General features: G+C 43.4%; 1 protein-coding gene across 1 annotated transcript; it reads left to right on the forward strand.

The window, feature by feature from the left end:
• The first annotated feature begins 333 nt into the window (after positions 1-333).
• Positions 334-12364, forward strand: LOC110497367 (methylmalonic aciduria type A homolog, mitochondrial). The gene is made up of 7 exons (XM_036954281.1): positions 334-768; positions 1049-1498; positions 1771-1893; positions 3501-3671; positions 3948-4033; positions 7731-7880; positions 11762-12364. Exons 2-7 carry the CDS (start codon positions 1087-1089, stop codon positions 12053-12055), a joined length of 1236 nt encoding a protein of 411 aa, XP_036810176.1. The 5' UTR covers positions 334-768; positions 1049-1086; the 3' UTR covers positions 12056-12364.
• The last annotated feature ends 203 nt before the right edge of the window (positions 12365-12567 follow it).

Consider the following 12567-nt stretch of genomic DNA (forward strand, 5'->3'; position numbering starts at 1 on the left):
TTTTATTCGGCGCGCATGACAAATAAACTTAGATTTTATTTGATTTTAATACATGTGTACCTGTGTGAAATAGGACATGGAAATAGAAGCACCCACAAAAATATTACACCTCAAGACACTAACATGAAATTGTATGGCCACAATGGCTGAAATTGGAAAAATCTTGCAAAATACATGCAAAATTGTGGAAGAGTTATCCATCCCTAGATAAATGCCTTCTAAAATGATTCCCTTGAATTTCAATTTGAGTGAATTGTGAAGACAAGAGCTCAACCACGACTAACTGCTACCACCGTGTGGCCTTGATTAGTACTACTTTTCTAGAAAGGGGTGGCGTTCAACGTCACAGGAAGTAGGAAGTGAACGAGCAAAAAAAAGAAAAATACCCACTGGGTTTCACTAGATAGCACAGCCACGATTTCAAAAGATTTATGAAAATAAACATGTGCTTTTTGGTTTTACTTTAAGGTTATGTCTAGGCATAAGGTTATCAGTGTGGTTAAGGTTAGGGTCAATGTTAGGTTTAATATCACATTTTAAGAAGAAAGAAATGGGCAGAGTTTCTGACTTTGTGACTGTGGTAGCTAGTGACGACGAAAATACTGGTAGGTCAACGTGTGGTTGCTTTGGAGTATCTAATGACAGAATTATCCTTATTTTCTTTATTCCAAAAATGAATACTCAGTTATGAAAGTGTATGGAGCAATATTAGAGGACAACAGCAAAGCTGGACGAAGCAGATGTATGTACAAATAGCTGGCTATCAAGGTGAGTTCTCCATTGTATGTACACGTTTTGTAACTGTTCAGCTATAGGCTACTTGTCAGTCAGTTACCGGTGTATGTACTGTATGTATGCATATGTCCATTCGTTTCTACTGGAAGAATTTGCTCCTGAATGACACAACCTCAAACAGTCTAAATAGCCCAAAGTGAGTGTCATAGAGTAATCAGCATCAGTATTGTTTTGGTTCTGTCTTGTTGAATTAACTGAAATGTGTCACAAACCTCTACTGAATGCCTGTTGTCTAACGTTACATCATTATCAGACTCTCTCCCCTAGAGAAGGGACCAGTGCCAGGCAATCATGGGACCCTCAGTACTCTTTCCGCTTCTCCACGGCTTGTCCTCCCCCTTACGAACTGTCACCCCAACATTGGGCCGATGCCTCTTCCGCCAGCTACCCCCACCATCCTGCACTCGTACCCCTTGTACCCCCTCATTCCCTGGGCTTAACTCCCAAAACATCCGTGGTATGTGTGTGGAATCCACCCTCAGCCACATCAAGGAGCTGAGTCCACCAGAGCAAAGGCTGTTGAATAAGCTGTATGAAGGACTGATCTCAGGTCAGCGGGCCAGTCTGGCTGAGTCCATTACCCTGGTGGAGACCCAGCATCCCAGAAAGAAAGAGCTGGCCCAGGTCCTGCTACAGAGAGTACTGGCCCACAGGAAGGAGCAGGAGAAACAGAACGGAGGGAAACCCCTGGCCTTCAGAGTGGGTTAGTATGTGGATTGTTATGTTCAACATTGTTGTGTCTATGCCCAGTACATAGAATGCACGCAGACCCAATAATATGTGAACATTTGAACTAGTGGCTTGCAGAGTCCTTAGAGTTGGAACGCTTGAATTGGTGGCTGCAATGTGGGTTTTTTATTGAAGATTTTTGTACTCCTACACTTGAGGTAGCTAAGTCTAAACTACCATATGGGGAAGAGAGTGGGCTTGGTGTACGTGCATGTTTGTCCTCTGTGAGGTGACGTCTGTCTGTAGGTCTGTCTGGCCCACCCGGAGCTGGGAAGTCCACCTTCATTGAGGTGGTGGGGAAGATGCTCACAGGACAAGGACATAAAGTCTCTGTTCTGGCAGTTGACCCCTCATCATGCACTACAGGAGGTATGTTTCCACATCATTCTACATTTTATTTATTTTATTTTTTTATTTCACCTTTATTTAACCAGGTAGGCTAGTTGAGAACAAGTTCTCATTTGCAACTGCGACCTGGCCAAGATAAAGCATAGCAGTATGAGCAGACAACACAGAGTTACACATGGAGTAAACAATAAACAAGTCAATAACACAGTAGAAAAAAGAGAAAAAAAAGGGTCTATATACAATGTGTGCAAAAGGCATGAGGAGGTCGGCAAATCATTACAATTTAGCAGATTAACACTGGAGTGATAAATGATCAGATGGTCATGTGCAGGTAGAGATACTGGTGTGCAAAAGAGCAGAAAAGTAAATAAATAAAAACAGTATGGGGATGAGGTAGGTAAATTGGGTGGGCTATTTACCGATGGACAATGTACAGCTGCAGCGATCGGTTAGCTGCTCAGATAGCAGATGTTTAAAGTTGGTGAGGATAAAAGTCTCCAACTTCAGTGATTTTTGCACAGGCAGCAGAGAACTGGAACGAAAGGCGGCCAAATTAGGTGTTGGCTTTAGGGATGATCAGTGAGATACACCTGCTGGAGCACGTGCTACGGGTGGGTGTTGCCATTGTGACCAGTGAACTGAGATAAACCTAGCATGGACTTGTAGATGACCTGGAGCCAGTGGGTCTGGCGACGAATATGTAGCGAGGACCAGCCAGCCGACTAGAGCATACAGGTCGCAGTGGTATAAGGTGCTTTAGTAACAAAACGGATGGCGCTGTGATAAACTGCATCCAGTTTGCTGAGTAGAGTATTGGAAGCTATTTTGTAGATGACATCACCGAAGTCGAGGATCGGTAGGATAGTCAGTTTTACTAGGGTAAGTTTGGCGGCTTGAGTGAAGGAGGTTTTGTTGTGGAATAGAAAGCCAACTCTAGATTTGATTTTAGATTGGAGATGTTTGATATGAGTCTGGAAGAAGAGTTTACAGTCTAGCCAGACACCTAGTTACTTATAGATGTCCACATATTCTAGGTCGGAACCATCCAGGGTGGTGATGCTGGTCGGGTGTGGGGGTGTAGACAGCGAACGGTTGAAAAGCATGCATTTGGTTTTACTAGCGTTTAAGAGCAGTTGGAGGCCATGGAAGGAGTGTTTCATTCCTGTGTTTGTGCGTGGTATTTCATCAGTGTTGTGGGGTATATGTATTGGTTTAAATGGGTCTGTTAGAATGCCTCGTAATGCCAGACAGACTCTTGCACCGTAACATGTGGGATTTTGTGAACATTGACAACCATTCCTCCTTGTTCAATGTTGTTAAACATAATTTCCTCACCACAGGAGGTTGGTGGGACCTTAATTGGGGAGGACGGGCTCGTGTTAATGACTGGAGCGGAATCAGTGGAATGGTATCAAACACATGGTTTCCAGGTGTCTGATGCCATTCCATTTGCTCTGTTCTGGACATTTTATTACGAGCCGTTCTCCCCTCAGCAGCCTCCTGTGTTCCTCACATTTATCTTCTTCAAGCTAGGCAAATTATTATTATTAAATATTGATAGCTATACTTATATACTACCACTTACACTTTATGTTGGTGTTACGCATAAATCCTCCCCCTCTCCCCAGGTTCTCTGATGGGTGACAAGACTCGTATGACTGAGCTCTCCAGAGACATGAGTGCTTTCATCAGACCCTCCCCCACCTCTGGAACACTGGGAGGAGTCACCCGGACCACCAATGAGGCCATAGTACTGTGTGAGGGGGGTGGCTACGACATCGTTCTGGTAGAAACTGTAGGTGAGGAACTCAATGGTTGAGTCGACTGTTTTTAAAAGCCTCAGAAGGGACACATCTTCACCTGGGATAGGCCACCTGCACAGTTTTTATTGAACCAGATTTAATCTCACTGTGATTCATGCTTTGCATCTTCCACATTACGTGGTTTATAAAGTCTAAATGGCATGAAGGATAAAATGATGAAATTATATAACATAGCTCATAGTTTATTAATACAATTCCTAAGGTATCTAGCGTTTCATAAATACTTGGTTTCATTGTGTGTTGTGTCCTCAGGCGTAGGCCAGTCAGAGTTTGCGGTGGCTGACATGGTGGACATGTTTGTGTTGCTGATCCCACCAGCAGGGGGCGATGAACTACAGGTCAGACCTCCATCACCATCACACTCCCCTGTTACAATGCCATTAAAGAACCTGTGAATATCTTGTGACATTGAATATCTTCTGATATTTACAGACATTTTTGATCATTTAAATGAAAATTATATCCATTGATTCTTGATGTATATAAATGTCTCATGAGCTTAGTTCAACTGGCTTTAAAGTACATCCCTGATTCCTCACTCCTTTCATATTTGGAAAAGAAACAAAATGGTTTCTTTCCACCCTGTTGTCTTCACTTATCCTGCCTCAGGATGCACTTAAGTATTCAAACAGGATCACAGTCCATCAATTAGCTTATACGTATAGACATAAGATTTACATCCAATCTGGAGATCAATAAAGTTGATTCAAAGCACATCATGTTGGTCACATACACATATTTAGTAATTTCTGTGGACACGCCTACTCATTACATTTTTAAATGTTTTTTTCCCTTTATTACTATTTTCTACATTGTAGAATAATAGTGAAGACATCAAAACAAATGATATAACACATGGAATCATGTAGTAACCAACAAAGTGTTGTAGAATCTCAAATATATTTAGATTTCTTTAATGTAGCCACCCTCTGCCTTGATGACAACTTTGCACACTTGGCATTCTCTCAACGAGCTTCACCTGGAATGCTTTTCTAACAGTCTTGAAGGAGTTCCCACATATGCTGAACACTTGTTGGCTGCTTTTCCTTCACTCTGCGGTCCAACTCATACCAAACCATCTCAATTGGGTTGAAGTCAGGTGATTGTGGAGGCCAGGTCATCTGATGCAGCACTCCATCACTCTCCTTCTTGGTCAAATAGCCCGTACACAGATAGGTGTGTTTGGGTCATTGTTCTGTTGCACAAACCAGGTGGGATGGCGTATCGCTGCAGAATGCTGTGGTAGCCATGCTGGTTAAGTGTGCCTTGAATTCTAAATAAATCGCTCCGTGTCACCAGCAAAGCATCATCACACCACCTCCTCCATGCTTCACGGTGGAAACTATACATGTGTAAATCATCCCTTCACCTGCTCTGCGTCTCACAAAGACATGGCGGTTGGAACCAAAAATCTCACATTTGAATTCATCAGGCCAAAGACAGATTTCCACCGGTCTATTGTCCATTGCTCGTGTTACTGTCTTTCAAGCAAGTCTCTTCTTCTTATTGGTGTCCTTTAGTAGTGGTTTCTTTGCAGCAATTCAACAATGAAGTTGATGTTGAGATGTGTCTGTTACTTGAAATCTGTGAAGCATTTATTTGGGCTGCAATTTATGAACTTATCCTCTGCAGCAGAGGTAATTCTGGGTCTTCCTTTCCTGTGGCGGTCCTCATGAGAGCCAGTTTCATCATAGCTCTTGATGGTTTTTGCGACTGAACTTGGAGAAACGTTCAAAGTTCTTGAAAGTTTCCAGATTGACTGGCCTTCATGTCTTAAAGTAATGGACTGTTGTTTCTCTTTGCTTATTTGAGCTGTTCTTGCCATAATATGGACTTGGCCCTATTTGGTTAAGACCATCTTCTGTATACCACCCCTGCCTTGTCACAACATAACACAACTGATTGGCTCAAACGCATTAAGAAGGAAAGAAATTCCACAAATTTACTTTTAACAAGGCACACCTGTTAATTGAAATGCATTCCAGGTGACTACCTCATGAAGCTGGTTGAGAGAATGTCAAGAGTGTGCAGAGCTGTCATCAATGCAAAGGGTGCCTACGTTGAAGAATCTCATATACACTACCGTTCAAAAGTTTGGGGTCACTTAGAAATGTCCTTGTTTTTGAAAGAAAAGCAATTTTTTTTGTCTATTAAAATAACAAATTGATCAGAAATACAGTGTAGACATTGCTAATGTTGTAAATGACTATTTGTCACAATTTTCAATTCCAATGATAATAACTGACAATCAATTGCTCTGACCAATCCCCGAGATCTGTAAGACCATGGGTTTAATAATAATTAGTCAAAGACTCTTATGCAAAAAGATAGTACAGTTTATTCAGAGAACGTTCTGAAGTCCATTATACAAAGACATCCATTTTATAGCTGCGCACATACTTCCACACAAACAGTAGGTATCCTACGCACATACTTCCACACAAACAGTAGGTATCCTACGCACATACTTCCACACAAACAGTAGGTATCCTACGCACATACTTCTACACAAACGGCAGGGTAGCCTAGTGGTTAGAGCATTGGACTAGTAACCGAAAGGTTGCAAGTTCAAATCCCCGAGCTGACAAGGTACAAAATCTGTCGTTCTGCCCCTGAACAGGCAGTTAACCCACTGTTCCAAGGCCGTCATTGAAAATAAGAATTTGCCTAGTTACATAAAGGTAAAAAAAACAGTAGGTGAGTTTTATCTCTATCTCTCACCACTGTGTATCACTGCCCAGCCGACAGGTCCATTCCCCTGAGATTAGGGAAACCTTGAGAAATACTCCCTATGCTCTCATAGGTTCCTCAGAGGCCTAGCCAGGTTGGGTCAAACACAGTTTAACTGTTCTTCGGTATTTTCTTAGGCACCCACATATAAGTTCAAATCCTAAGCTACGCCTTGTTTTTCCACTATACAGATACATTGTTTAACCTAATTCCGAATAAACTACACACATCATCAGATTATAATTTTATGATTCTAATCAATTTCATACAGTTATAAGGTTTCAGAGTGGAATTATTTTATCATTATCTTTCAACATATACATTATTTTAGCACTATTGTAGCTGGAAATGTCAGATTTTAGGCATACAGGGGCCCATTATCAGCAACCATCACTCCTGTGTTCCAATGGCACGTTGTGTTAGCTAATCCAAGTTTATCATTTTAAAAGGCTAATTGATCATTAGAAAATCATTTTGCAATTACGTTAGCACAGCTGAAAATTGTTGTTTTGATTAAAGAAGTATTAAAACTCACCTTTAGACTAGTTGAGTATCTGGAGCATCAGCATTTGTGGGTTCGATTACAGGCTCAAAATGGCCAGAAACAACTTTCATCTGAAACTCGTCAGTCTATTCTTGTTGTGACAAATGAAGGCTATTCCATGCGAGAAATGGCCAAGAAACTGAAGATCTCGTACAAAGCTGTGTACTACTCCCTTCAAAGAACAGCGCAAACTGGCTTTAACCAGAATAGAAAGAGTGGGAGGCCCCGGTGCACAACTGAGCAAGAGGACAAGTACATTCGTGTCTAGTTTGAGAAACAGACTCCTCACAAGTCCTCAACTGGCAGCTTAATTAAATAGTGCCCGCAAAACACCAGTCTCAACGTCAACAGTGAAGAGGCGACTCCGGGCTGCTGGCCTTCTAGGCAGAGTTACTCTGTCCAGTGTCTATGTTCTTTTGCCCATCTTAATCTTTCTTTTTATTGGCCAGTCTGAGATATGGCTTTTTCTTTGCAACTCTGCCTAGAAGGCCAGCATCCTGGAGTCGCCTCTTCACTGTTGATGTTGAGACTGGTGTTTTTCGGGTACTATTTAATAAAGCTGCTAGTTGAGGACTTGTGAGGCGTATGAAATGGGTAAAACAGTATGTAAACATTATTAAAGTGACCAGTGTTCCATGACTATGTACATAGGGCAAGCAGCCTCTAAGGTGCAGGGTTGAATAACCGGGTGGTAGCCGTCTAGGGACGTTTTGTAAAGTTCAGGGCACAGTACTGAATCTGCGTGTGTTCTCCATTGCCAGGGCATTAAGCGAGGCATCATCGAGAAGGCAGACCTGGTGGTGGTCACTAAAGCAGACGGAGACCTGTTAGTACCAGCCAGGAGAATCCAGGCAGAGTATACCAGCGCTCTGAAACTGCTCAGGAAGAAATCAAAGTCCTGGAACCCTAAGGTGGGTTGTATTGGGTTGAATGTTTTTTGTCTGAGTGGTAGTGCGAAGGGGTTAAACCTATATAGAAATGTGCTTCAAATAGCTGCTCAGGAAGAAGTCCAAGACCTGGAACGTGGTTAGTGTTGGGTTATGTGAGTTTGTGCTCATACTTTCATATGCACAGAATTAAGGAGTAAAAACAGAAAACGAGAAATAAATGCATACCTACAAAAATGCATGTGACAAAAAATAGCAAAACATGAAAAAAATCATATTGCCTCAAACTCCAGGTAACTGCAGGTTGGAACCTGATATTCTTCTTCGTATCCTCTATTGGAGAGCTGTGTTATATTTCCCCTGAAAATCCTTTTTTGCCGCCCTCAACTCTCCATACGCACACATCACCAGAGCCGACAGGCCGTCCCACTGCACAGCGAGGTCAGCTGACCTGGGGGAGGGGGATAATGTGATGTCATCATCAGGGCACTCTAGTCTGTCGCAGTGTTCCCGGGGTGGGGAGGGGGTGCTCTCTGCATGTCTCCCCGCCCTGGGCCGAGCGTTGTCTCTTTGTCTCAGACCGCCCGCGCGCGGCCCAATGCAGCATCTGCTCACCTGGCACCCTGCCAAAGTCCCCTACCGCCACCCACCCTTCTCCCTCCCTCCCTCCCTCCATCCCCCTCTTCCTCCCCACTCTGAATAGAGAGCTGCTGTGTCATGTATTTTCCTGATTAGCAGCCCACCCACTCAGATGAAAGACTCCCAGACCTGTCTCGTTCTCTGTCTCTCTCTCTCTCTCTCTCTCTCTCTCTCTCTTTCTTGCACTCTCTCTGTTTTTCTGTCTCTATTTCTCTCCACCCCTCTCTCTCTTCATCTCCATCTATCTCATCTCTCTCTGTTTTGCTGTCTCCATTTGTCTCTCTCGCTCTCTGGCCCTGTTCCTCTTTCCACTAGTACTAGAGGCAGCAACACTGACTTCAGGACAGGAGATATCCACCACAGTGATTTTAATGGGTCTCCACATGATTCCTCCTCTGCCATATCTCAATATTAGGTTCAGGGGAGGGTACTTTGGAAGGCTCCCTTCTAGCAGATTAATCATTTTGACTGTAGCTTTGTAAGACATTTCTACAGTATTTCCCCATGTCAGAAACACATTTCTATTGGCACACTTGAATTGTGAATAGACCAATGTATAAATGACTAGATAGAATACAGCTTGATAGTGTGTTTTACCATTGAGATATGACTTCACACAGTTCCCTTTTTGTAGTGCCGTCACTCTCATTCAATCACTGGTCAATAATGAGTTGTTTAGCCCTTAAATCAAGGTACAAATCTGTCGTTCTGCCCCTGAACAGGCAGTTAACCTACTGTTCCTAGGCCGTCATTGAAAATAAGAATTTGTTCTTAACTGACTTGCCCAGTTAAATAAAGGTAAAAAAAACAAACACTTGTGTTGTCTGAACAGGCTTGAGGTGAATATGGGGAATACAGACACCCCACTGGGTGTGTGATATCTGTGGTGTGTCACTGTGCCTGCATGGGGATTGATTGCCAACTACATGGGGGTCCACACGTGTGTGTTCACATACAGTACCAGTCAAAAGTTTGGACACACCTACTCATTCCAGTGTTTTTCTTTATTTGTACTATTTTCTACATTGTAGAATAATAGTGGAGACATCAAAACTATGAAATAACACACATTGAATCATGTAGTAACCAAAAAAGTGTTAAACAAATCAAAATATATTTGAGATTCTTCAAAGTAGCCGCCCTTTGCCTTGATGACAGCTGTGCAAACGCTTGGCATTCTCTCAACCAGCTTCACGAGGTAGTCGCCTGGAATGCATTTCAATTTACATGTGTGCCTTGTTAAAAGTTAATTTGTGGGATTTCTTTCCTTCTTAATGCGTTTGAGCCAGTCAGTTGTGTTGTGACAAGGTAGGGGGGTATACAGAATATAGCCCTATTTGGTAAAAGACCAAGTCCATATTATGGCAAGAACAGCTCAGATAAGGAAAGATAAATGACAGTCCATCATTACTTCAGGACACGAAGGTCAGTCAATCCGGAAAATGTCTAGAACTTTGAAAGTTTCCTCAAGTGCAGTCGCAAACACCATCAAGCGCTATGATGAAACTCTCGTGAGGACAGTCACAGGAACGGAAGACCCAGAGTTACCTCTGCTGCAGAGGATGAGTTCATTAAAGTTAACTGCACCTCAGATTGCAGCCCAAATAAATGCTTCACATATTTCAAGTAAGACATCTCAACACCAACTGTTCAGAGGACACTGCGTGAATCAGGACTTCACGGTCGAATTGTTGCAAAGAAACCACTACTAAAGGACACCAATAATAAGAAGAGACTTGCTTGGGCCAAGAAACATGAGCAATGGACATTAGACCTGTGGAAATCTGTCTTTTGGTCTGATGAGTCCAAATTTGAGATGTTTGGTTCCAACCGCTGTGTCTTTGTGAGACATAGAGTAGTTGAGTGGATGATCTCCACATGTGGTTCCCACCGTGAAGCATGGAGGAGGAGGTGTGATGGGGTGGGGGTGCTTTGCTGGTGACACTGTCATTTATTTAGAATTCAAGGTACACCTAACCAGCATGGCTACCACAGCATTCTGCAGCGATACGCCACCCCATCCTGTTTGCGCTTAGTGGGACTATCATTTGTTTTTCAACAGGACAATGACCCAAACACACCTCCTATCTGTGTAAGAGCTTTTTGACCAAGAAGATTAGCGATGGAGTGCTGCATTAGATGACCTAGCCTCCACAATCACCTGACCTCAACCCAATTTAGATGGTTTGGGATGAGTTGGACCGCAGAGTAAAGGAAAAGCAACCAACAAGTGCTCAGCATATGTGGGAACTACTTCAAGACTGTTGGAAAAGCGTTCCAGGTGAAGCTCGTTGAGAGAATGCCAAGAGTACAAAGCTGTCATCAACACAAAGGTGGCTACTTAAACAAATCAAAATATATTTTAGATTCTTCTAACACTTTTTTGGTTACTACATGATCCCATATGTGTTATTTCATAGTCTTGATCAAATCAAATTTATTTATATAGCCCTTCGTACATCAGCTGATATCTCAAAGTGCTGTACAGAAACCCAGCCTAAAACCCCAAACAGCAAGCAATGCAGGTGTAGAAGCACGGTGGCTAGGAAAAACTCCCTAGAAAGGCCAAAACCTAGCAAGAAACCTAGAGAGGAACCAGGCTATGTGGGGTGGCCAGTCCTCTTCTGGCTGTGCCGGGTGGAGATTATAACAGAACATGGCCAAGATGTTCAAATGTTCATAAATGACCAGCATGGTCGAATAATAATAATAAGGCAGAACAGTTGAAACTGGAGCAGCAGCACGGCCAGGTGGACTGGGGACAGCAAGGAGTCATCATGTCAGGTAGTCCTGAGGCATGGTTCTCTCTTTCTCCTAGAGAGAATTAGAGAGAGCACACTTAAATTCACACAGGACACCGAGGAAGATAGGACAAGGAGAAGTACTCCAGATATAACAAACTGACCCTAGCCCCCCGACACATAAACTACTGCAGCATAAATACTGGAGGCTGAGACAGGAGGATGTCTTCACTATTATTCTATGTAGAAAAGAATACAAATAAAGAAAAAACATTGAATGAGTAGTAGGTGTGTCCAAACTTCTGACAAGTACCGTATGTGAGAGTATATGTATGTCAGTATGCACTGCACTGTGTGTGTGTGTGTGTGTGGGGGGGGGGGGGGGTTGTTAAGGTTAGGGAAAATTAGGATTTTCCATTGAAATACATTTTAGGTCCCCACAGGGATAGTAGAACATAGTGTGTGTATGTGTGCTCACTGGTCCTTAACCGTGTGTGTGTGGTTCTCCCCCCCCCCCCCCACCAGGTAGTGCGTGTGTCATCCCAGACAGGCGAGGGTGTAGCAGAGCTGTGGGGTAAGATGGAGGCCTTCCGCTCAGCCACCCTGTCCAGCGGGGACTTCCAGGACAGACGTAGGGCCCAGCACAAGGTGTGGATGTGGAGCCTGATCCAGGAGAATGTCCTGAGGCACTTCCAGGAACACCCTGCCGTCAGGGGGGAGCTACCCCAGCTAGAGGACAGGGTCACCAGGGGAGCTATATCACCGGGCCTGGCGGCTGATCTGTTACTGAAAGCCTTCACCTCTTCTTCATCTAGCTGAAGTGGAGATCTAATACCAACAGCATTATCCATATACTGTAATATTGATTACTCTTCTCGCCTTGTCTCTCAGGTCACTGCTCTGTAAGGACGATTGATTGTTGATGAGAGAAGGGAAGGAATTCTAGGTCTTGGTCCCCCTCCCAATCCCACACACAACACACTGCCTTCAAATTGAAACACTGACCTACTTCCTCATACAAGAGACTTGACATTGCCGTTTATTGGTTTATACTTGAAGAGTATCAATGGATGCAGTTTTATAGATTTGATCATAATCAATGAGTTGAATAAATTATGAAATTAATTAGATAGTTGTGGGCGTTTTCTGTTGCTGAAATGTTTGTGTGGGAACGTAGCTGCTGAACCAGGGCTAGGAAGCTTTGTGTGGGAACGTAGCTGCTGAACCAGGGCTAGGAAGCTTTGTGTGGGAACGTAGCTGCTGAACCAGGGCTAGGAAGCTTTGTGTGGGGACGTAGCTACTGATCCAGGGCTAGGAAGCTTTGTGTGGGG

This window comes from Oncorhynchus mykiss, chromosome 19 (assembly GCF_013265735.2).
Source record: "Oncorhynchus mykiss isolate Arlee chromosome 19, USDA_OmykA_1.1, whole genome shotgun sequence".
NCBI classification, from domain to species: Eukaryota; Metazoa; Chordata; class Actinopteri; order Salmoniformes; family Salmonidae; genus Oncorhynchus; species Oncorhynchus mykiss.